This window comes from Hippocampus comes, unplaced genomic scaffold (assembly GCF_001891065.2).
Source record: "Hippocampus comes isolate QL1 unplaced genomic scaffold, H_comes_QL1_v1.1 scaffold150, whole genome shotgun sequence".
Lineage (NCBI taxonomy): Eukaryota > Metazoa > Chordata > Actinopteri > Syngnathiformes > Syngnathidae > Hippocampus > Hippocampus comes.
Genome location: NW_017805496.1, coordinates 438,788 through 463,767, shown reverse-complemented (window position 1 = coordinate 463,767; position 24,980 = coordinate 438,788). Strand labels below are relative to the sequence as shown.

General features: G+C 42.0%; 1 protein-coding gene across 1 annotated transcript in view; it reads right to left on the bottom strand.

Moving 5' to 3' along the window:
- The window catches only part of itfg1 (integrin alpha FG-GAP repeat containing 1), an 88,037-nt gene that overhangs the window by 12,363 nt on the left and 50,694 nt on the right, over window positions 1-24,980 (bottom strand). Inside the window, exons 11-14 of the mRNA XM_019876392.1 lie at window positions 21,553-21,715; window positions 19,929-20,037; window positions 9,095-9,138; window positions 6,209-6,287 (exon numbers count right to left, since the gene is read on the bottom strand). Coding sequence (XP_019731951.1) covers window positions 6,209-6,287; window positions 9,095-9,138; window positions 19,929-20,037; window positions 21,553-21,715 — 395 coding nt within the window. The remainder of the gene's footprint in view (window positions 1-6,208; window positions 6,288-9,094; window positions 9,139-19,928; window positions 20,038-21,552; window positions 21,716-24,980) is intronic.

Genomic DNA, 24,980 nt, shown 5'->3' with positions numbered 1-24,980 from the left:
TCATCCCCTTTCTTATTTTCAACCAGACGCTTAGCAGACAAACAACCAAGTCAACCAAGCAAATGACAACCAACCAAATGAGAACAAACAAAATGACCAACTTAACAAACCAATCGACCGACATACCAAACGATGCACCGAAATAACAACTGACCATCCATCCATTAAACAACCATCCAGAAAAAGAAACCAAACAACCGACAAATCCGACTGATAACCGACGATCCAAAATTTGCCAAAACAAACAGCAGTCAAATCAACCAACCAGATGGCCAATGAACCACCCTACAACCCGACCAACCAATCTTGTTTCCACCCAGCAAAACGGTTCACTTCAGTTTGCTATTTATTTTTCCGTATTTCCATTGCTCCATCGTGAATGGATAACTCTTCTAATTTTATGACAGAACACAAGAATGGATTGGGATTAAAATGGGTGCCAATTAAGCGAAATGCTTGGTGTCAATGCTTGAATCTGCACGCAGACACAATCCGGGCTTTTGCGCGACTTGGCCTTCAGGTGGTTTTGAATCTTTCTAAATACTAATACATGATCCATATGCATGTGGATGACTACTGTTTCATTTCCAAAAGGTCATGCATGCATGTAGAATGAGCAGAGAGAGCGAGCGTGTGTGCGCCGTGTGATTGTGTGAGTTACTAATCCCCACAAGTCATTAGGCTAATTGGACGGAGTGAAGAAAGCTCAACATTGATTCTCCTCCCCACGAGTGCACTCCTCGTCTCCTTCGGTGCTTTCTCTAAAACCAGACCGGCATCGAGAATCCGCCACGTAACACTATTACATAAATCAAATCATCAAACGACATTAGCACTCAGCAGGTATCCACGTAGCAGCCGTCATTTGGATCAGCAATGAATGTCTTGCGAGACACACACTTCACTCATTTGTCTGAATATGCACAAGTGCAACAACCCAGTATTATTCATCAAGAGACCTCAAGAAACTTGGAAGCAAGTCTAACAACGTGAAAAACATCGCATCATAAAGTCTTGAATTGAATGCTCTTTCCCTGAGGATCGCAATTCAACACTCAAATATTTTGTGGTGCTTACTATCTTGGTGTTCTCATTAACCACCCAAGCACAACCAAGTAGACTCGCAAGCAAGTGACCAAACCAACAACAATCAACTAGCCGGATAACCAACTAACCGAATGAACTAATGACCAACGGATCTACCAACCAACAAACTACCCAGCTGGACAACCAAGCAACCAACCAAATCCGACAAAGAACTCACAAACAAACCAACCACTTGACAAAAGGCAACCAAATGAAAGACAGACCAGCCAGTCAACTCACCTAAAATAAAGCCAACCAAAACAGACAAACACCTAACCCAGCAACAAACATTTGACAAAAACAGCCGCATCACAAACCCACCAACAAACCCACTAAGAATCAAACAAACTAACAAAATAACCAGCCAAAAAAGCAACAAACGACAAACTACTTAACCAACCACCCTTTCAACCCATCAACCAGACTACCGACCAACCAAGCAACTGAACCAACCTCACACAAACAAAAACCGATGGCTCATCTTTAACGTGAGACGCCAACTTGCAGAAAAAAAGAAGTTGCATCTGGGTGTGCATGGAGGCGTTCCAACACGGCGAGCCCCACAATCTCAGCGGTAAGTCTAAGATGAGTGTGCTGCTTGCCACGCTCATCCATCCTACCTGCTTAGTATGTTAGCACGCAGATGCTCAGCCATAAGTGAACAAACACACACAATCGCCACACAACTAGCTACTTCAGGTGATCAACTGCTTTGCACTTTGCTCTCTATCATGGGGACGAAAGCGAATGAAGTTCACAGCATGGCCTCATGCAGCGAGGGCTCATCCCTTACAGTCCCCAGAGCGACAAACTACAAAATAAACACACTTGAGATGGCCACGCACAAGCCGCAGCGCGCGCACAAACCCAAACGCGCACACACACATACAGAAGTAGCAGTTCCCTGGCAGCATTTTGCTGCTGTTAAATGAAGAGTCGGGGGAATAGCGCTGGCGATGCCTTGGGCTAGTCAGCGTCTCCTTCGCCATGTGCACTCCAGTGGAAACACACTTGAAAAAAATAGAGGCATCTGAATTACAAGGAGCCAGACAGCAATCATCCGGAATATTTTGATGCGAAATAGTTTGGCGTTCTGCTTGAGATGCGACAGAGAGCGATAAGATGCTTGTGTTTATAGTTGTATCATACAAAAGAGAATCTGTCTTCAGTCTATATCGCAATGGAATAAATTTCTGGACTAAACACAACCATAGCAGCATATGCTACTGCTAAAGTTCAGCAGTAGCATACGCTGCTACTATATCCTATCTTAGCAGCTCAACAAACAAGCAAGCAAGCAAGCAAGCGCACTGATGCTGCAATCAGACCGAAGGCAATGTGAGCTATTCTCACGACGTGATGATAGATAAAGTCAATGCAGTTTGTGTAGATGCGTGTGAAGTCATGCCGGGCAGCATGATGGATGCGTATGAGGCGATGCGAGGGCAGGCCAGCACATTCGCTCAAGTTAGTTCAATCTTTTTTCTTTTCATCAACCAATCAGTGAAAAGCGTGTGTGCTGAACCGCACATGGAAAGTAATCCATATGGATCATGGATCAAGGATAACCACGCCATGGTCACAACGAAGAAACACGACGCGGCAGAATTGAAAGGAAGTTCCCGGCTGGGGCATCTGTGTACGTAGTGGGGATGGCGAAGGCTGTAGTCCTCCATGCAAAAAATGTCTATAGGCGAACGCGTCTGTCTCGGTCCAGCCCGAGGATCTGCACGAATGAACAGGGCAACGTCACAATGGAAGCCAGTGCCCGGAACGGAGCCAACAGTGGAAGTGGACGCTGGATATGAAAGACGAACGGGTGAAACTAGAGCACCGGATGGCAGATGAGAAATAGTCGAAGGTGGAGTAGGATACCGATAGCATGGTCGAGAGTTGTCCATCTGAGCCATTAGCTTGGAGGCAGACAAGAGCTAGCGGGCTAGTCGAGAGTTTCCACTTATGGCCAAGGTATAACAATTAACATCATCATCTACATTTCCACAATTTAGTATTTGGCAGATCTCATTCTTGGCACACTTTCAGCAATTAGCTTCAAACACACAAATACAATCTATTTCGAAACAAATGGATGATGTCATTTTACAGGTAACTGTTTTGGGATCAAAGTTTGGGCTGCATTTAGAGTTTAAAACTACAACCATAGATACATTTTTGGGGGAATGGTGCTGACTATTTTTTTTTCCTATTCATAGCAGGTCTTGGTTCACTCTACTGTTAATGTTCCAGAACAAATATTTCCGCTTATAATGATGATGATCCATGTAATGGTATCATTGGCAGCAGCTTTAAAAGCACACATTTGCAGTGACTCTATTTTAGAAGGAAAAAAAAAACATCGTCAAAAGCGTCAACACAACAACAGGAGCGATACAGCAACATGGACACAACGCAGGCTATATTTATCCCTGATCTCACTGGCTTGCCAGTGTAGTGCAACATCAGTTTACTGCAGCTAACGCTAACGTCCCATCTCATGATACGTACGACCTGTCATTATGTCTTGGGCTTTTTTAAACGTGGCGTTATGACAACGGGTCACTGCACAGGTTACATCAGAGTTTAAAAGATGGTGGCCTACATTGCTCGTGGAAGTAGGCGTCGGTGAGAACCTAAAGGAAAATGATCACAACGAGACAGAGAAATTGACTGTTCTCCCGGCCGCGGTCTCCCTCCTGATGCAATGTGCAGGTGTTGTCTTGAAAGAGGACGACTTTGAGGAACGAGGCCGGGGAAAAAAAACAATTAAAAAAAAAGCTTTTGAGACTTCAGAGGAGGATCGACACAATGTTTCCAACATAGCCTAGTGGGGAGTAAAAAAGCATTTTATCACACTGGAGCTTCCGGCAGGAACCTTATGTGACCGATCGAAGTAAAGCCCACTGAGGACAAGAAACGGCTATTTTCCTTTGCCTAATTAGAGCATCAAATAAACAGCAATGGAGAACATAACTGGAAAAAAAAAATCCTCCTTGTAAGCGGAAGCCGTCCTCTCAAGGCACTTACAAACACAATGGAAAAGGATGGGTTCAGTGAGTTTAACTCTAGTCTGTGAGCCAAGAAAAGGGTTTGGCGTTTCCAGTGAGTCTGCTAACTTAAGTCACTCATCCGATACAACCAATTCACCCTTGTCCAAGGTGAGTTGACTTGATTTGAGAAGCGATACGCTCTACAATCCGAGCCCACGGTCGTTCCAGTGAATCTTGTAACTCAAATCAGTGAGCCTTCAGCGTAAAAAAAAAAAAGTATCATCTCAATCTGTTGTGGTTCCAGGTACGGTAACTCCAGCCAGTGATCTTATACTACTGGATTGTCTACTATTTCCAGTGAGTGCACAATTGACTTAATGAACAGAATCATCAGAGTCTGCAGTGCTTTCACTGAATTTGCAAAATGAAGTCGATTCGTAGACACATTCAAAACGTCTGAGTCTGCAATGCTGCAATGCTAAACTAAAGTCAGTGAACCGATCACAACCAAACCACATGATTCAAGTGTTTCCAGTTAGTACATTAATTCCAGTTAGTTAATTAACCGGTACAGCTGTTCCACTTGATTCTGTGGTGAGTCCTCATACTTGAGTCAGTGAATGGATAAAACTGAATCATCTGAATCCAAAGTGTTTATGGTAAGTACAGTATGCACACTTGAGTAGGTGATACCAATCGGTCGGTGTTGTTTCTTGTTCGTCTGCTAACTGGAGTTTGTGGACAGAACAAAACGATGCATCGGCTTCTGATACGTTTCAGATGATGTACTAACTCGAGCCAGTCGGCAACATTTACACTGAATCCACTAACTTGAGTCAGTAAACTGGACCAACTGAATTGTTTGAGTCACTATATACTCTCCTCACAGTAGGAAAACAAATAAAGGGATGTAAACTACTGACCTGAGGCATTCTTCAGGTAGCCGTTGGAGTCCACAGTGGTATACATGACGTACGGGCCCGGCTGGTTAACGCCGAATGGCTGCAAGCAAAGAAACATGACAAACCACCAGAAAAAGGTTTTTACGACATGATGACTCAGCAAAATGTTGTCAAAATGCCACAAACAAGAAGAAAATGAGGAGGAGGTGATGGATGGCGGCGTACCCGCCTGCCACATTGACGATTCAACTGACAAGGACAAGAAGCGCCGGCATGCTCGGCAAGTACAAGAAGGCTAGCTGGCAGCTAGAGTGAAAAGCTAATAAATTGTTTCAGGAGAGAAAGAAAAAAATTATTTGTCATTACAATTGACTGTTGGCTGGTGGCTAGTGTGACAAGCCAGGATATCACAGTGTAGCAATATACTGTAAACCCATGCCAATTCACCATTCACTATTTACGAATTCACTTTTTGGTGTGTTTCTCTATTTAGATACTCGCTGAAGATTTCACCTATTCATGACTATCAAGCGTTTGTTTCTCAAGGGTCAGTAACATTCTATAAGGACACAAGATGATGCCCTGGCTTATAGAAAAGTATTAAGTAGTGTCAACTAAGTATGTGCAAGTTATGTATCTCGACTACTGTAAGATATTTCGTCGGGCTAAATTTAGCTTCAGTTGTTAGCGGAAAAAGTTATGAGCCAGTCTTTGTCACGTGTATGTTTTTGCTGTTTAAAAAAAAAAAAAAGGGCTGTTAAAAAGAAAAAAAAAATCTGTACGCCATTTATTTTAAAGGTTATGAACGATGAGTCAAAAATGATCTTCAAATGTTCACTGTTTATAATACAGTCTATTTATGGTTTTCTGAAAAAAAGGGTGGGGAAACCTAAAATGGTGCCGAGCAAGCAGACATCACAATGCATCTGACATGAGAGAAAATTGGCACACCAGTATGAACAGGAGAAGTGATGAATTTCTTTTCTTTTTTTTTTTTTTTGCCCAATCGGTCGGTGTTGTTTCTTGTTCGTCTGCTAACTGGAGTTTGTGGACAGAACAAAACGATGCATCGGCTTCTGATACGTTTCAGATGATGTACTAACTCGAGCCAGTCGGCAACATTTACACTGAATCCACTAACTTGAGTCAGTAAACTGGACCAACTGAATTGTTTGAGTCACTATATACTCTCCTCACAGTAGGAAAACAAATAAAGGGATGTAAACTACTGACCTGAGGCATTCTTCAGGTAGCCGTTGGAGTCCACAGTGGTATACATGACGTACGGGCCCGGCTGGTTAACGCCGAATGGCTGCAAGCAAAGAAACATGACAAACCACCAGAAAAAGGTTTTTACGACATGATGACTCAGCAAAATGTTGTCAAAATGCCACAAACAAGAAGAAAATGAGGAGGAGGTGATGGATGGCGGCGTACCCGCCTGCCACATTGACGATTCAACTGACAAGGACAAGAAGCGCCGGCATGCTCGGCAAGTACAAGAAGGCTAGCTGGCAGCTAGAGTGAAAAGCTAATAAATTGTTTCAGGAGAGAAAGAAAAAAATTATTTGTCATTACAATTGACTGTTGGCTGGTGGCTAGTGTGACAAGCCAGGATATCACAGTGTAGCAATATACTGTAAACCCATGCCAATTCACCATTCACTATTTACGAATTCACTTTTTGGTGTGTTTCTCTATTTAGATACTCGCTGAAGATTTCACCTATTCATGACTATCAAGCGTTTGTTTCTCAAGGGTCAGTAACATTCTATAAGGACACAAGATGATGCCCTGGCTTATAGAAAAGTATTAAGTAGTGTCAACTAAGTATGTGCAAGTTATGTATCTCGACTACTGTAAGATATTTCGTCGGGCTAAATTTAGCTTCAGTTGTTAGCGGAAAAAGTTATGAGCCAGTCTTTGTCACGTGTATGTTTTTGCTGTTTAAAAAAAAAAAAGGGCTGTTAAAAAGAAAAAAAAAATCTGTACGCTATTTATTTTAAAGGTTATGAACGATGAGTCAAAAATGATATTCAAATGTTCACTGTTTATAATACAGTCTATTTATGGTTTTCTGAAAAAAAGGGTGGGGAAACCTAAAATGGTGCCGAGCAAGCAGACATCACAATGCATCTGACATGAGAGAAAATTGGCACACCAGTATGAACAGGAGAAGTGATGAATTTCTTTTCTTTTTTTTTTTTTTTGCTGTTACGAAATACAAACATCAAAACTGTCCGAAGAAACTTGAAGATAGCTGTGATTATATTTGAAATTATTTGTTATTCCTTAACCAGGCAGCATCAAGATGAGGGCTAGGTAGAGGCTAGGCGATTGTTGTCACAATGTAGTGTCGCTCTTTACTTCACTTTCTTGGCCATGTTCCGTACAGGCACAACTACAACACACAAATAGTATATACACTACGTGTATGTACCGTAATTCTATTTCATTCAATTCTTCAGATTCTCTTTTATTACAGGACTGAATGTATTTTGTAAGTCAAGGTACCCATGTACTTAGACGCATGTTGAAAAGTCAGCTAGAACAAGGTCAGTAAACTTACAGTAAGATGAAATAAGCAGTCTTAAAATACAAAAGCATTCATTTGAAAGCTTGGACACAATGAGGATACTTGTCGCTATTTCTATGCGTGTGTGTGTGTGTGTGTGTGTGTGTGTGTGGTGTGTGTGTGTGTGTGTGTGTGTGTGTGTGTGTGTGTCTTTCTCTGGAGGATAATAAAATGCATGTGTATGGCATAAACACCTGAGGCCACACACACAGAAATGCTTCTTTTGCAAAAAGACACCGGAATGTAATTATATTAGTATGATCAAATTGTGACCTAAATATTCAATTGCAGTATAAATACGCTTACCAAGCACACACTACACCAACAAATATCTCATAACTTACATACATTTTAACTTCAAATACATGTAACTTTAACTACTGAACTGTATTAAAAATGAAATTACAACAATAAATGGATTAAAAATATAAGATTTAAATATAAAATAAATATATGTTATTAAAATAGAGTGATAGCTTTATAATCAGGGGTGCGTACAAGCAGCGCAGAGGTGCTCTTGCGCGCAGCAGACATTAAATAGCGTCTCAGATTCGAGCCCGTCACTTGTTTTCAGTACAGCCGCTTGTGTGCCGCACACAAGCACAAAACGTTTTCCCCGTCAACCCACCATCATGATCTGCGCCATAGTACATGGCAAGCGCTCCTGTGAGGGAGAACAATTACCCAATACAAGACATTCTATTTCTCCGAGGTGGGCTAGCGCCATTCGTCAACAAAAAGTTGACGTTACAACACTTATTGGGCAGCGCAGCTAATGGCTGTAAACCGTGAAGGGCTTCCTTTAATTAATCTTCATGTGACATGAAAACCTGCTACGGTGGAGTTTTCACGTACTATTTAAGCCTAACAAAATTGCATTTCTTACTCCATTTAGTGATGCCTCGAGTGAAAAAGGTTTCTCTACTCTTAAACTGATCACAGTAGTCGTAAAAAATCCTAGAATCGCCACTACCAGGGTGGTTAGTGGGTCAGGAAAAAAAAAGCGCACCAAGCAACAACCTCTGGTCCTCCTAGGACACAGGTGTTAAACTCCGGTCCTCGAGAGCCTCCGTCCCGCATGTTTTCCATCTCTCCCTGTTGCAACACATCCAAATGAACAGGATCAATATCAGGCTTCTGCAGAGCTTGCTGATGAGCTGATCATTTGAGTCAGGTGTGTTGCAAAAGGGCGAGATGCTAAACGGCCCTCGATGACTGGCGTTTGACACCTATGTCCTTGGAGAACCTGACCAAAACTGTCATGTGCACAGCCCTGTTCATAATGTCTCTCCAACATTGAACCTTATCCCAAACATTAACAAAAACACTCAGCTAGAACATCAGAATATTATTTGGGGTTCATCCATTTTTTTTTATATCCACTGTATAAATGGTAACAACAAATACTGACCAAAAACTTAATGAGCTCAACCAATGTGTTGCATGTGTGATGCAATATGTTCTTCATTCACCAAATTTCACATGCTAACAGTACAATTCCTGTTGTGGCCAGACAGGGATGTCCCAGTAATCATGCTGCTTACCTTAACGTTTCCAGGACAGTCATTGGAGCAGAGGCCACTGAGCACTGCAGAGGACAAACAGTACACGAATACAGTCAAATCCAATTTAAAGGAACATAGTCTCCATCAAGTATGTAACGGTATACAATCACATGTGTGGGTGTGAAGGATGTGACGAACACAAACAGGGAAAGTGACAAGCACAAATGAAGAGAAGTTAGTTACAGCATAAATGGTAATTACATTACATTCTGAATATGCCTGTTGTGTGTGTGTGTGTGTGTGTGTGTGTGTGTGTGTATTGTGTGCATGTGCCACAAAAATCAGCTGAATTGCTAATCAGTCATTAGAGGCGAGGTGACTTTATTAGCATGCTAATGAGGTCCTGTGTCGAGGTCGCTTTGATTGGCGCGCCGCAGTCAAGCTAAATGAAGCTCCGCATTAGATTAATAAGGTCTGAAAAAGACACTCCTGCTCAAAAACGGGCTTCTGGATCGCGATGGATGGACCCATTGGACTTTACTCGTTAAAGAATAACATGGACTGTTCCAACACCGATTCCAGGTGGGTGGGGAAATTATGATTTAACTAGTCAATAATTTGTGGGGGAAAAATGCCGGGATTTTGCTGCTTAACTCTTATTCCACAAACACAATATTAATCAGAATGTCCTGTGACTCATGGAGGCACACAGAACAGATTATTGTGAAGAACAATTTCGAGTTGACGACCCCTTTAAAGACGCTGAAAATATGTTAAAGCTCAGCCAAACTCTTGGAAATAAAACCTTGTGTGATGATAATTTCCTGACTGCAGCAAAACACAAAACTGGGCAGATTATGTCTTTTAAAAATATCGTGACCTAAGATTGGAAAAGCTGTGAATGAAAATAAAAAAGGCACATTGAAACAAAGGGTGGCACACAAACGGCAAGCCGGTAAACACTCGCCGCTCCGAGGCAAATGAACTGCTAATTAATACTCTGTGCAAGCCATATCTTTTTTTTTTCCCTCACCATTTGCATTTGTGTTCATCCCAGCTGTTTACATTGCGCTGAATGCTAATACTAATAATGCGTAACAGGAACTCCATGGCAACATCATCTTGCGCTAAAAGAACCACACAGATGGTATTTATGGGACTTCAGGTGACTTTGATCACATAAAGCTGACAGATGGTTTGTCCCGTCTTAGCCATCATGTCAATATACCAACACGGGGTGTGAATATTTTGGCCCAAGTGGATAGAACCACCCACCCTGCCCACACATCACTTTCCCAAATTACACATCTATCAAGTGTATTCCGGTATCCTGTTGCCCACATAGCAAAAGCAGACCAAAGCAGAGGACCGTCACTGTTTTACCCTGTCAATCCCCATGCCGCAGAAGTGCTTTACATGCACATAGTCACAAAGGCTGCTACAAGACAAGATGATGAACTGACAACCGTCACCGCTTGTTTTGACATGAACAACACCTCTAACAGCGCCAGAATCACTGCTCCACCAGTCAAGATGCCCCCCAGAATTACTTCAGGCGAATGGCAAAGTGGTCCCTGAACAAGATTAGCCCGGAATGCTGCTGGCCCCAACAACATTTCAGGCCAGGCTCCTCAGGCATAATCAACACGTCCCTCTCTGATGCGGCCATCCCGACATGCATTGAGACCTCCACCATCATTCCGGTACACAAAGGGTCCACAGAGAAGAGCCTGAAAGACAATCATATTGCGGCGCTCATACCAATAGTCACAAAGTGATTCAAGGAGATTGTCATGAACTAATCAAAGACACCGACATCAGCGTAGACCCTCAATACATACACCTCGCTCACACAGCTAAAGTCTAAGCTCTCACGCACCCAGGCGGAGGTAACTAACAACACACACTAGGACTGACCCCTCCCTTTGCAGCTGGGTGCAGGGATTCCTAATCAACCGGCCAGAGACTGTTAGGACCGACTGTCCTTCTAATATATACCATCATCCTCAGCGATGGCTCTCCTCAGGGCTCTGTGCTGAGCACCCTTCCCTTCATGATGCTGACTTATGATGGCTCAACCCAAAGCCTCAACTGCCATGTTGTGAATACGCAGCTTGCTCCTTTCACAATTGGCATCAGCGCTTCTAAATGCAAGAAGAGGGCGACTTGCATAATGACTACGGAGCATCCAAAGCATTTCATACTCAATCCCACGCATCTACCTCGTACCTTGGCAAACAACTGCATATGACATCACTGAATGTACAACACCCTGTTGAATGTGACTCATCTTTTCCTTTCCTTTCCTTTACCTGTGGTGCAATCTTCTTGCTGGTGCACTTTCTCGGCATTTTGTAATTGCACTATTCTGTCGTTTATTGCCGATGGCTGTTTGGCCTCAGTAACCAATTTTGTTTTTATTTGGATGACAAATACACACCATAAAAGACACCACATTTGCAACTCAAATGAAGGCACAGTACAAATAAATGTGCAGAGAATACAGAAAGCACTTCACTTTTTCCACATTTCTTGTTGCAGCCATAAAGTAAATTCCCACCCTATCATGGTACAGTTTTATGCAGTTACGCTGTACCGCAGATTTTTTTTGATATGTATTTTTTTCAACATTAATTTGAGTTGTTACTTTTTTTTTAATACTGTTTCAACATTTTCTTTGTTTATCCATTGCTCTTGCTCAATAAATGTGTTTGCATTGTTTTAAACGTGTTTAAAGACCGTAAAGCACTTTTAAGTGCTATAAAAACATGCCTGGGGTGTATTTATAGGGTGTTTCTATATCGCAGAAATTCACTTATTGAGGAGGTGGTCTGGAATGTCACCCAATGAAGGAGTAGGATTACTGTATTCCAAAATGTTATGAAATCCCCCCCCCCCCTCACATTTCTATGCACGACCTCACATACTAAAAACATGAAATACAATTTTGGCGATGCTTGCAAATATAATAAAACATTTGTTGACTTGAAGCTTGGTTTGTGTTCTGACTCTGGGATGTTATATTGAGATGTGTGCACATTTCTAAATACAATTTAACACATTTTCTGATGAACTGTGACTACTTTCGGTGATAGGTGACTGTGTGGATATCACGCCATCTTTGCGTGAAATAAATGGGACAAATAACTATAATACCATGTCATTTTGTCCATCTGGGCGGCCTCTTGAGTGGACTGCGGTGGGGCTTTGATCTCTTTAAGGCTAAAAAGCTCCAAAATGCTTTTGATTGTAGTCCAACGGCCCATGATGCTCCTTTCTTCATCCACTTATTTTATTAACTCTCATTAATGGCCGGATGGGTGGTTTCAAGCCTGTTTTGCACTTAGCACTTCCTTTGATCAAAGTGCTACTCTGCTTTGTGAAGTACGGCAAAGTTATTAAAGTAAAAAGAGGGTGACTAATTCATTATCACTCTTTTTTAGGTCTGTTATCAGTAAGAAGGAGCATCCCCCCTGACGAAAACCCTTTCAGTTCCTCGAAGTCTTAATGCTGACTTTGTTGGGACTCCTCAAAGTCTTGGTCTTGACTTCGTCTCAACTCCACAAAGACTTGCTCTCCACGTATCCAAGACTTGGTCTTAATTTGGTCTTTCCTCCAGAAAGTCTTGGTCTTGCCTCTCCCAAGTCTTGGTCTCAGCTCTTCAAAGTCTTGCTCTGGTGTGCACCCCTCGGAGTCCTGGTCATTGATGACGATATGCTTTGAGACCTAGTCAAGACAAAGACTTTTCAGAGACTAGACCGGGGGTAAGTAACTCCGGTCCTAAAGAGTCCAGCTTGCAAGCTCTCATAAAAGTCTGACATTGATCCTGATCATTTCAATCAGGTGTGTTAGAAAAGGGACCAACCTAGCAGGAGTTGCTTACCCCTGGTCTAGACCAAGGCCAGACCAAGACTTTGAGGTGCCGAGACAAAGTTTAGAGCAAGACTTTAAGAGTCAAGAAAAATTGACGTTTTTGAGGACTCAAGACAAAGACCAAGACTTTGAAGAGTCGACGCGAAGAACGATACTTTTAAAAACCAGTCACGGAACTTAGAGTATGTTCAGGCTTGACTGACATTGCGCGGATCAGCGAGGGAGCTAAAAACAAGTGCTCCTTCTTTTTCCCTGCCAGCCTGCTTTTGTTGTACACGCTTCCGTCCCAAGCTGACACATAACAAGCGAGTGCTCCTGGAAATAACTCAAATGTGTTGTAGCGCTGAGCACCTCGTCGGCATCTCCTGTGATCAAATGCACTCGTGTCTTGCTCGTGTAGAGCGTCGTCCGTGGCGGGACTCAGCTGGCAGTGGGGGAGGGAATGAATGCGATGAGCATTATGGAGGGACTCAGCGGGTCTGTTCAGGATGCCGACGGTACAGTTTGAGTTTTAAAGATTACCTTGTCAGGAACTAAAGTCCAATTTTGGGTCCACAAAGCCGGCTTTTCCCACACTACGTGTAGGGTATTCATTATCCCTATGCTCAATTTCGATATGTGAATTAGACGTATTGCTCAGGTCATTTACAGTGATAAGAAACATAGTGGAACCCACTTATATGAATAATGTGTTCATATGTGTCTCACGATACTCTTTGAAACTAATATTTCATCCATTTTTTTCATCAATGCATTGTGAAGTGCTGAAAAAGACATACCGTGACTTCTATCTGTGATCCAGTTGCATTTATAATGTGGTGTAAATGATAAGGCCACTATGATTTTGATATTTGATTCAGTCGTTATCGATTATATATTGGAAAGTGAAAGCAAGATAGCTGATAACATCAATATTTGAGCTCGGTGTCTCAATAATGTGTCCTAAAAATTTGCCATCAGTTTTATTGGATCATTATCTCATACATCGTTGATATGGCTGGATCCAATATTGTGATCAGTGAATCGTTTGATGACATGGCGTTTTTCGGATTGTTCTCATTCACGCTATACGATCAGGACAACTACTGGACATCAAATATGAGTATAAAGGTGTATCCTATTGTCATGTCTTATGATACCGTACTGATTGATACAATTAAATCCAAAATCAATATTGTGTATCATATTTTTCTCTTTATGATCATGATTGCTTGACCTCATGGTGAATTGTATCTCTTATCTCCAATGAGATCGTTATCATCGTTATCATATATCAATATCTTGATGCATTTTATGATTCACTTCATGACACGACTGGATTACATATCAATATCCCAGTATGTCATATAATAAATAATGAGTGACAACATTCATGAACTTTAATTTTGCATTTTTTTTTTGTATCACTACCAAAACTCTTAAATATTGTACCGTTGTTATATTGTTGCAAAAGGATCATGACAATTCGGTATCACGAGTTAGAATGTCACATCTCAATTTTTTTAAGCGTACGCAATACATATCTGTAATTGGAAACTGCTGTGTAATTTATTTGAGAAACCGTCTACGTATTTCAAGGTGCTGCTGTTTTGGCTAGCACGGGTGCTCCAATGGGCTGCCGTTCTCCCTGTGTGCTTATGTAATCTCGCTAAAATTAGCTCTTGGTCAAAAGCGTGCTCCGAGTATCTAAAATGCGCAGCCCTCAGTCTCTGTGCGTGTCTTTTTTAACCTCACCGAGCTCGGCTTTTTTTGCACTTGGACCTCACCTGCGCGTCGACTGAGCCTCGCTGTCAGGTCACATGACATCACAAACACACACGCACATAAACAGACTAAATGTGAGAAGCAGTCCGTGACGGAGGGCCATGACGTGCTGTGTCAGCGTTAGTAACTACAAGCATATATGCTAACACGCATGCATGCACGCGTACGTACACGTGCCCACACGCACACATACAACCACGTACTACCATACAATGTGACAGGTAAGTTCTGTTCACAGATGGCAGTTTATGCTGATGTAGTTCACTCTGTGAACTAGTTTACTCCAGTATAACCGAGAACAGTTTACTACATTCTAATATTTTCTACTCCAGTTTGGTTTAGAAGGCCAGCCTTGTCATATATAATCTAGTCCAACTTTATTGAGCGAATAGACCCTTTTCGGTAAGAAATATCTCACGGTAAAATTTCACAAAAAGCTCAAGAGTGTTTCATTGTTTTGAATACCAATCGTGGTTAACTATTCGAATGGTGAATTGTTTCTCAAAAAAAAAACATTCAGCACCATTGACAACTATACATGGCAAGTGTGTATTGTAAATTGGGTTGGTAGTGAATGCAGTTTAACGGTTGTGACTCTGGAACAGATTGCTTTTATTACTGCCAGGGGGAAAAATGGATGCAAATAGCTGGCAGCCTGGCAAAATAAAGGGCAGTATGTGAATGACAACTCTGTGTAAATAGTAGTTTTTGATCTACTGTATCATTATTGTATCAGCTGTCTGCCTTGTCCCCACGCTCAGTCCCAGATTCAAATCCTCCCCCGGAACGCATGCACCGAAAGGCTTCATGCTCAGACAGAAATGACAACTTGGAGTGACAGACTGAAGCAGGATGAAGAAGAGGATGTTGGCCGGAGTGGCGAAGACAAAGGAGTAGGAGGATGATTGACAATAGGCGAGAGAGAGAGAGAGAGAGAGAGAGAGAGAGAGAGAGAGAGAGAGAGAGAGAGAAATTCTCAAAGATGTTATTCAATGCGGCTAATCTGCATGCTAATAAGTGAGCAGGAAACTAATCAAGTGCTACAGTTCTGCCTGTCACTCTCGGTCTATGTCTCACGCACACACATCGAGCATACACCCACTTGAAGAGATTCCGCCTCTCCCATTTTAAATTTTAGAGTTTAAGACTGCTTTGCGGGTAATAAGTGGTTGACTCCATCTGTCGGTCTACACTGGCTCCATATTGTGTCTTTTAAGTGGAGCACCACTCCGCTTTGTAACTCACTTCATAGTCGTTTGGCAGTTCTTTTTTGGTTGTTGTTGGGCTCCGGGGGGGGGGGGCTGTGCTGGCGGTCCTCTGACAAAGACGTCTGGCTCATTATAGGAAATATTGTGACCATGACGGAGAGGTACTTTTTACTTAATGATTGCGGGAGGTGTTTGACTTTGTGCTAACAAACGAAATGGTTTTCGTGTAGTGCCTGCAGGATGTATTATATGAACACCTTGACAGCGAGGGAGATGAATAGGACATTCAAGTAGCTGAGCTCTAAATTTTCAAAGGAAAAGTACAATATTTACCATTTTATTTACTGCCTTCCATCATCTTTACTCATTTTTCAATGAGGTTTTACGATTAGTTCCAAGTTCCAACCTGGAGGTTCACAAGTGTGATTGTTTTGGCACACATCGCCGTGTTTTTGACAGCACGAGTGCGTGATTGTTATGCCGTATGCCTTGCTTTGATATGCCACACGTGATCTGAATAGAGAAGGCTCTCCCACATGACTTCACAGCTAAAATGTATTTGGAATTTTGCTATGTACTACATTATTCACTTACATTAGTTTTTTTTCGTTGAGATGAACATGAAGAGGAACCCTTAGTAGTATGGTTTGAAAACTGTTGTAGGGATTTTTTTTTTTTACTCAACACGAAGATAATCAATCCACTTTCATGGAGTACGACAGAAATGTGTGTGTGTGTGTGTGTGTGTGTGTGTGTGTGTGTGTGTGTGTGTGTGTGTGTGTGTGTGTGTGTGTGTGTGTACGTGTGTTATGCTTGCGCTAAAAAGTCAATCCTTGACCAAGAGTTCAATGGTGCTCACGGGAAGGCTGACGAATGGCGTCTTAAGCAAACAGATCTCTCTCTCTCTCTCTCTCTCTCTGTCAGTGTGTGGGCGCGGATTTGCAGCAGAGTAAAATGTGAGGCAACACTTGGCAGACTAACGTGCTGGATCTGATGCAGAATCAATGATTACAATTTGAGCCTATGTATGTGTGTGTGGGGGGGGGGGCAAAACTGGAGACCCATGGGAGCTTTTCACGGAAGGTAAGGTTTGTGGACACACAACAGACAAAATGGGTCAAGAGGAAGTACTATGTAGGTAGAAAGGCAGAAGAGTATATCGTTTGGTAGTTTAGTTAGGGCTGGGTTAGGGAAATCTGGGAATAATTCCGGTCAGGTATGTAAATTAGACGAGTTAGCGTATGAAGCTATGTAGGTTCGGTAAGGGAGGAGATTATGCAGGTTAATCTTAACTAAATTAAAGTGGGGGTCAAAGTGCAAATCTGCAGTTCCGCAGACTTTCCAAGTGTGTTGAGAAAGTGGACTTCTGTTCTAAATATACATGCGTGCTGCATGTGGCCTCACTGCAGATGTTCTTTTATCACATACAGCAGTCCTCCTCTATATCGAGACCCATTATCAAAATGGCAGCGGCGTCATCCATCCACGTTGGCGCTGCTGTCTGAGGACGGCGACATGTCCTCTAGCGTCTCTCACAGCGGCACCGCCTTTACGCGAGCGGCCATCATCAGTCACCGCGTGAAGGATCGTCACTGCCATCGTATCAAAGTTACAGAGCGAGTCATTTTGGCTATTTGCAGGGGTCCTTCAAAGACAAATTACTCCTTGAGAGTTAGTCCAATAACTTCAAAATTTGGGCCGAATGCACTGTTTGGACTTCGTTATTCCTTTTAGTGAACCCAAAGACTGCCTCAGTAGTGCCCCCTGGAATTTTGAGAATTCAACCAATTTCATCAACACTAAATTTGATGCGTCTATCTTTGCACCCGGGCTATGTTTATAAGGCAGTTGAAATATTTAATTTTTTTTGCCCAGTGTGACATATCAGATGTTTTTTTTTTTTTTATTCATGACAACATGAACAATAGTACAGTTCAGACATTTTTCAAATCCGACACAGGCCTGATTTCAATGGTTGGTATTTGATGTAAATAGGGCTGTCTATATTTATCTGGTGGCTGTTAAACAGCTTCCCGTCTGGAGAGTCTGTTAAACGCGGTGTGTACTAAAGTGTTGTTTTATTTACAAGTGTACACTGATGATATGTGTGTGTGTGTGTGTGTGTGTGTGTGTGTGTGTGTGTGTTCTTGCAGGCAGAAGATGAGCAACTTACACACACACACATACACACAAACACACGCACACACACAGACGCATCGCCCACCCCTCCCAAAAGACAAGGGAACAACTGTTCGCCAACTGTGCTGCAGAAAAAAATAAGGATGAACGACGCTCTTTTCCTACTAATGAGCCGCACGGAGTGACAGATTACACCGAGCGTGCCTCCGCCCCCTCCCGTAACCACAACCCGCCCGCCTTCCACGGGACTATTTTCTGCTCTCCTCACATGTTGCCAGGTAGCGACAATTCGATTTGAAAAGAAGCTGTCTGGATGCTGTGAGTGGAAGAAAAAGAAAAAAAAACAACTAAGATGGGCAAAAGCTGGGAACAGAAGTTATTTCATTGCTGACTGTCTGGTTCAAAGCGTGTGAGAAAGCTATTGTCACCCAATTACTAAATACGATGAATGGTTATGCCTGTCCCAAAAATAACTAAATAAATCGTCATCCCTCCGCAATTAAAATTCTGAAGTTGTCGCCTGCTAATCTTATTGGTCAGATTTTTTTTTCGTTATCTATTGCCAAAAATTCCCTCAAAATATTTTTTCATATTGTCGTCATGAGGTGTTATGTATGTGGTGTAGAATACAGAAGGAAATTTTTATTTATTACACTGTGACATATGTAAAAAAGTGAATAGCTTTCAATACTTACGGTATGATAGTATACTCAGACATACTGTACAAATTGACACATTAAAAATGATATTCATAGAGAATGAAAATGTGAAAATTTGATTCAATTTAGATAAAACTTTGCTTGTGACCCTGTACACACACACACACACACACACACACACACACACACACACACACACACACCATATTTGGTTCAAGTAACAGAATATAGTTGACAGAAATATTCAGTTGTTACTTTGATACTCCAATATTATATGACAATAAATGGTAGTGGTACCATAATGTTACGACAAAAAATAAATACATAAATAAATCCCGGTTGGCTATGGACCTTAATTTTAAAGTCACGGTTGCATTGCAGCAAAGGAACAAAATGTCAAACATCAAACTTTCATTCATTGACATTTACATTGTAATGTAAAAAAAAAACCCCCAAACAATTCCATAATAAATGAAGGATTCTCAAATAGATTCCTACATTCGAGCGTATAAAATATGGAACAGCCTAAATCTTTCTCTTTTTAGGAGAGTGCAATATCAATTTGTCTTTTTAGGAGATGAGCTTCGAAGACAAGACTGATATTTTACATTGCCGTGATTCTGTTTCAGAACAAGTTTCACATACCGGTGAAATATTGTAGACTGAATATTTTTTGTCACAGATGGAATAAAATCCATGCATCCCTCCTTCCCTCGCTCCCCCCCTCCCTCTCTTCCTCCCTCCCGCCCATCCATCCAGTTCAAACGTTATGTCAATGAATACTGAAGATATAGCATTTGTGGCCCATGTTGGCATCTCAAGCACACGAAATTAAATGCAATGTAATGTTCCACTGAATGCATTTCGTCTGAGCCAGGCCCCCTACGCCTAGTGTCTTCCTCGCCTTGCATGAAGATGGCAGCGTTAAGGAGCTCGGGGCTGGGAATCTAAATTGCAGACGGCAGATAATAGTCACAACCATCTGCTTGCCACAATGGGGGTGGGAAAAAAAAAAAAGAGGAGAAAATAGTTGCTTGCGTTGACTTACGCTAATGAGTCCGGGAGGGGAACAAAGGAAAAAAAAAAGAAATATGCAAGATGATAAAACAGTGAAATTACACTGCGAATCTCTCCACTCACCCCTCCTGATGACAGAGGAGATTTTCCTGGGGGGAGAAAAGCGAAGAGCGCGAAGAGTGGCGAGAGGATAGTGCCACGAAAGTGACTCACCCATGACTTTCACAAAGTAGGCATCGGCTTCAAAGTTGTTCTTCAAGGCGTGGATGACCAAGTCTTTCTTGCCCTCCACCTGGTTCACCACCAGCATGTCCAATATGCCCTGCGCACCAAACACGCAACTTTTACAACACTCGTCGTCTTTTTCAAGTGATTCCTTTGGAGTGAAAGAGAGAGGAGAAATTCTGCAGGGCAGGTGGAACGCGGTCGTGCACAAGATCTTGGGACTCAAAATGGAGCTTTGGTGCAATCCCACTTTTTCCACTCATCATCCCTGAGATGTTTGCACAGCTTAATTGTGGGTCAACTGTGAGAAATCAAATTGTTTGGACATGATATGGAAAGAAACACAGCTGTCTATCTACAGTATATCCAGAAAAAAAAGTTTGCAGCCCTTTTGCCACATTTTGTTGCTGCTTTAGTCTAGAACTGATCCCCGCACCCCCCAAAAAATGTCTAGAACTGTAACATTTTTGTATCTTAGCAAAACATTTGTTTCAAATGAACTGGAAATAAAAAAATGTTAACGCTGTTGTGCAGTATTTGGTAGAAAATAAATGAATGGCTTTTCATATGTAAGTTTATGACCTCATCTTATTTTTAAATGGCCCTCCTTCTGAGTAAATGGAAACGATTGCATGTTTTTGACCATTAACTGTAAAAGAGAGCGCACTTGTGCTCGTAACCTTTGAACAAATGCATGTTGGTGATAACAGCGTCGTGTTTTAGTGGGAACAGCAGCTGATGTGCCAGTCGGCAGACTTTGATTACGTATCGATACACGATGAAATTTCTCCTTTTTCTCGCAGGTGTCAATTCAAAGTCAGCAATACAATCTTTTTTTGAAGGCAAGTATGGTTTGCTTGCATGCAGCTCTTGCATTGAATCCTAATGAAGTGTCCAGCGAGTGCATGGTTTTACATTGGCCTGCTTTTCCTCACAATATTAGCAGTCATAATGAATCGTATAAAATACACAAAGCAAATTGATGGAGAGCTGTGCTAATAAAAGTGTGTGTGTGCATGTGGGTGTTTGTGTAGCCCGGGAGCACAATGGCAAGAAATGGATGTCTCGTCTTGCACAAACAACAGCTGGCTGAAAGTCGCCTCATGGTGTTGAATGTGCCTTTAACTGCAGTTGTGATGCCCCAGAAACACACACACACACACACACACACACACACACACACACACACACACACACACACACACACACACACACACACACACACACGCACGGAGATCCACAGAGTAACACGCTCACACATGAACATGCACACACATTTGCACTGTTATTCACACACACATATAACTTACACACATGCAGACATGAACAAAACCCACACACAAATAAAGACGCACACGGCTCAAGCACTACTTTTAGGCAGGGAAGAAAGTCATTTTTGTTGATATGAGTGGTGGAAAAGCTTAAGACCTAATCCACTTTTCTGCTTTAGAGGGGAAGCTCATATTCTGGTGATGTTGGATTTCTTCTTGTTCTTATGCCCCATCTGCCATAGAATTCTCTAATAACAGACGTCACCATACACACACAAAAAGAAAAAAAGAAAGAAAGAAAATCGACGCAAAGAGGCCAAAGAAACGTAAGATCTACTCACGTCCTCGTAGATGTCAAAGAAGGTGGCCATGATTGCATTAGGGATGGCGCCCAGGTCCGACTGGTCCCAGTGGATGCGGAACATCCGGCCAACGCTCTGGCAGGGCAGAGCGGAGCTGGTGCATGGAACGTTCTCCAACAGGAAGGCTTGCTGAGCACTGGAACTAGGACACAAAATCAAAAAATGTCATTAGCATCTGAAAAGACGGAGTTGGACAAAATCACTAATTTGAGATCGTCTTTGAAGGATCCCTGGAAATGGCTAATGGACATGCCGACTAAATTTATATTAAAGTGAAAATGACTTCCTGATCTGAAAAAAAAAAAGAAAAGAAAAAAAAACAATTCCAATTTCTGTTTAATGAATCACCTCTTGAAGACTTTTGAATGTCATTTTGGAGCAGAATGTTTTTTTTTTTTTCAGGGTCACTTTTGTTCAAAGTCTTCACTCGGAAGAGTTCTACGCTAATAAATACATGCACAACGCTAAACTCCACTCTGTCTTCCTCTTCACTTGTTTCTGTCGCCGTTTCGCTTGAACTCTCGAGGGAGTTTGAACCACGTCCCCGCCAATCTCCATCCAAGCATCTTTTGAGTTCTCTCTATGCTCTCACATCTCAGTGGGAGTTACCTCCCCCACAAAAACACTTAAAAATAGAACATAACGGTGATACATTTTGAAACGAGTCTCTTTGGCTAGCAATGTGTTCCTGCCGCTGAAGGTGTGCAGGTGCCTGCCGAGAGAACAGTAAACGCCATGCTAAGTGTTGACCGGGGTAAAGTGCTGACTGATGCCGTTTAAGTGATTGAAACAAACACCGTTGAGCCGCGCTCACGTACGTAAACAAAGCAAAAAGGAAAACAGATACAGCTGTAAAGTGGGTAAGAGACATATTGTAGGTTCATGTACTTTCAATGCACTGTTGTGTACAAAATGCAGCAGTACAGGACTGAAGTTCAGTATCGCACTTTACTTTATTTTAATCATCCGAGTGCGGACAACCTTGGATTAGATTCGTGTTGATATGGAACAAAGTTTATAATACCGATACAGCTCATTTTATATCCGGAGAATGATACAGATCCCGATATGTATTTTTTCCTTAAAATTACATGAATTAATGCCAATTTTCTGGTATCTTCTGTCTGTTTGTTTATAAAATACACATTTCATATAGGCCACATTATAAAATGAAAAAAAAAAAGAATAAAAACAAATAAAACACAAATATCCATTGGCCAAATAAATGCTGGTGGAAAATATCTGGTCGTTTCACCGCTTCTGACGGCATGCAGTAACCATGCAAAGAATTAAAACGGAATATAACAAAGTGCTTCAAGTAACCCTGAAGGACGTCTAACCATTTATCCATTTTAAGCGCTAATTGTTGAACTGCTTCAGAGGTTGAGTTTGAGGAACACAAGATTGACAGCTTGTTCTGAAGGCCTGACTGCGATGCCTCGGTCTGAACATTACGAGCGCCAGGTAAAAGGAGGCGACTGTGCGAGCGTACGAAATACCTTTTTCCCCATATATTGCATCCGACAGCTCGACCTCGGCTAATGTTTAGAGCAGATGACTGACAATCTGCCTTCAACTCATTCACTGCTGTTGACGGCTAGACATGTCAAATGTACATTTGAACCGCCAATGGCTTTTAATGAAGCAACTGAGTTCGCTGAGATGATGCTGTCGATTTCACGAGGATGCGGAAGAATGAAATTTATTCTTCAAGCATCCAATATGGCTTCTTTGTGGTTCGCTGATTAAAAGCAAGGAACCTCGCGTTTGGGTCATGTCAAATGTCAAGTTTGTCGACAGAAGAGCTCGGGGAATCAGATTGGTCTTTAGCTGGGTCGGCGGGGCAACTCGGGGGGCTCAGGGGTGGGTGTAACTTGAGCTGGATTAAAGCACTCCAATTGCATACAAAGTGTATACGTTGAGAGCTGGATGTTGAGATCATGTTCGACTGCTGTTTAATCCATAAGCATTTGCGGTGTACTTTGCTTCCTCATGATGATGACAGTTTGGAATGCGTGTGTGCGCACTATGGTGTGTGTTGATGTGTCCTCTCTGGGATTGTTGGGCTTTCAAAAGAACCCCACTCAGCGCTGCAGAGGTTGAGGTGGAGCACGCACACTGCTTATAATCAACTTTTGTAAAAATAAATAAATAAACAAATAAATAAAATAAAATAAATAGCAAATAATGCTTGAAATTAACAATAAAATCCAAATAACAGTAAAAAGATGTGCATGACAATTGTATCATGTTTTGTCATATATTTTGGAACCCCCAGGACTTGAATTATTATTGTGAGATTTCATTTGGCAAAAGACTAACCACCAGAATTGTACCAGTGACAGAGAATAAACATCTTCAATCGTTGCTCAGGTAAACCTGCGTAAACTTCTAGGAAACATCACTTTTAAACCAAGATGGCTGACGACTTGTGCATTTCAAAGCTGAGGTTCTTTGCTGACTTTGTGTATGTCCTCTCATAATGAACGCAAATGCTGTATGCTAATTGATTCTAATTATCCGGGGAGAAAAAAATATATTTTCATGATTGCTTCCTATGGGGGGGGGGATGATTCTCCAGCACAGCATTGGAAAGCATTCAACGAGAAAGACGGGCCCTTCACGGATCAGTGCTAGAGAGTGAGCCACCTAGTTTTTTTCTCAGAATTCCTTCAGTGGTGTTAAAGTCATAATCACAGTTGACGTTAAGTGTGAGCAAATGAGTCATCGTCAAAGAAAACAACATCTTGAGTTTTTGGCCATTATGTGGCAAGGTGTGTGTGCGTACCTTTGGGGCATCAATTACGGCATGAACTGCATGTCTGCAGGGAGTCTCCTATTTCCAGCGCTTCCCTCTACCCATCTAATTGGTCCCTGGAGGGAGGGGGGGGGGCAGCCGGCCAGCGGGAGCTCAGGCAGATGATCATGCCGAGAAACCGCTACCAGGCCGCGTCGAGCGCATGCTTAGCTGTGATCTGCCAATCCACGTTTGGGTTAGCGGGCTACATTAACCCGACCATCTGCTCCTTGATCTGTACCCCTTTTTGACTTTTCTCCGTTACATCCTTGGGCACTGGCAAAAAAAAATATCTCAACACTATGTTGAGTTTCCACACAAAACATCCAGTGCTTTGCGAAAGTATTAGCCTCACTTAAAATTTTGGACCTTGTTCCACATTTCAGGCTTCACACATAAAGCACATATTTTTGGGTGAAGAATCAATACCGAGTGGGACACAATCATGTAGTGCAACAAAATTTCGATGATATTTAGAATTGTTCTTTTTATTTGAAAAAATAAAATACCGAAAACCAAAGCCTGAGGTTTGGTTATTTTGTTTGGGTGGAGAATGACATCAAAGAATGATAACTCGCCATAAAACAAACTAACAAATCGAAACCGCAAG